This window comes from Dipodomys ordii, unplaced genomic scaffold, assembly GCF_000151885.1.
Source record: "Dipodomys ordii isolate 6190 unplaced genomic scaffold, Dord_2.0 Scaffold69, whole genome shotgun sequence".
In the NCBI taxonomy this organism is placed as follows: domain Eukaryota; kingdom Metazoa; phylum Chordata; class Mammalia; order Rodentia; family Heteromyidae; genus Dipodomys; species Dipodomys ordii.
In genome coordinates this window covers 408,407-409,453 of record NW_012267285.1, presented here as the reverse complement: position 1 = coordinate 409,453, position 1,047 = coordinate 408,407, and the positions used below count along the sequence as shown (strand labels likewise).

At 72.2% G+C, this 1,047-nt stretch overlaps 1 protein-coding gene across 1 annotated transcript in view; it reads left to right on the top strand.

Annotated features, from left to right (window-relative positions):
* Positions 1 to 26: 26 nt before the first annotated feature.
* LOC105991017 (solute carrier family 2, facilitated glucose transporter member 3-like) overlaps positions 27 to 1,047 on the top strand; it is a 4,545-nt gene continuing 3,524 nt past the window's right edge. The window contains exons 1-2 of the mRNA XM_013023575.1: positions 27 to 265; positions 499 to 661. Of these exons, the coding sequence (XP_012879029.1) occupies positions 35 to 265; positions 499 to 661 (394 nt within the window). The 5' untranslated portion in view covers positions 27 to 34. The remainder of the gene's footprint in view (positions 266 to 498; positions 662 to 1,047) is intronic.

The window sequence follows — 1,047 nt, the reverse complement described above, 5'->3', positions numbered from 1 at the left end:
CCGACCCCGCGGCCCCGCCCGCAGGCGCAACTCGATGCTGATGGTGAACCTGCTGGCCGTGGCGGGCGGCGGCCTGATGGGCTTCTGCCGGCTGGCCGAGTCGGTGGAGATGCTGATCCTCGGCCGCCTGGTGATCGGCGTCTTCTGCGGGCTGTGCACCGGCTTCGTGCCCATGTACATCGGCGAGGTGTCGCCCACGGCGCTGCGCGGCGCCTTCGGCACGCTCAACCAGCTGGGCATCGTGGTGGGCATCCTGGTGGCGCAGGTGAGCGCGGGCGGGGGGGGGGGGGGGGCCCCGCCTCCCACCGCACACGCCGTCACACGCCATCACGCACAAACGCGCCCTCCATTTCTGATCGGCTTGGGGTGCCCGTCCTGCGGCCCCGCCCTGGGTCGCTCCAGGCCGGCGCTCCACCGCCTGAGCCCCGGGATCTGGGCCCCGGAGGGCGGGTGGCCGGCGGGGCCGCGGTGCTCTCCAGGCCTGTGTGTGGCTTCCAGATCCTGGGCCTGGACATCCTGCTGGGCTCGGACGACCTGTGGCCGGTGCTTCTGGGCTTCACCATCATCCCGGCCGTGCTGCAGAGCATCGCGCTGCCCTTCTGCCCCGAGAGCCCGCGGTTCCTGGTCATTAACAAGATGCGGGAAGAGCAGGCCAAGGACAGTGAGTGCCCCCCCCCCCCCGCAGCACGCTGAGCTGCCGGTACTGTTTTGGGTTACGGTCGGCCGTGGGGCCCGGGCGCCGTCCCTCAGCTCTGCAGCTCCAGGCGGGCGCTCTGCCACCTGAGCCACAGCGCCACTCCCGGTTTTCTGGGGGTTCATGGGAGATCAGAGTGTCAGGGCCTTCCCTGCCCGGGCTGGCCTCGAACCCCGATCCTCAGCGCTCAGCCTCCCGAGCCGCTGGGATGGCAGGCGGGGCCCCGGCGCCCGGCCGGCGTGGCTTTTCTGCTGGAGGTTGGTGCTGAGGCCCCGGGTTCGAGTCCGCAGCACGCAGACACAGGGAGAGCCGGGAGCGGCGCCGTGGCCAGAGCCGCCGGGGGGCGGGAGAAG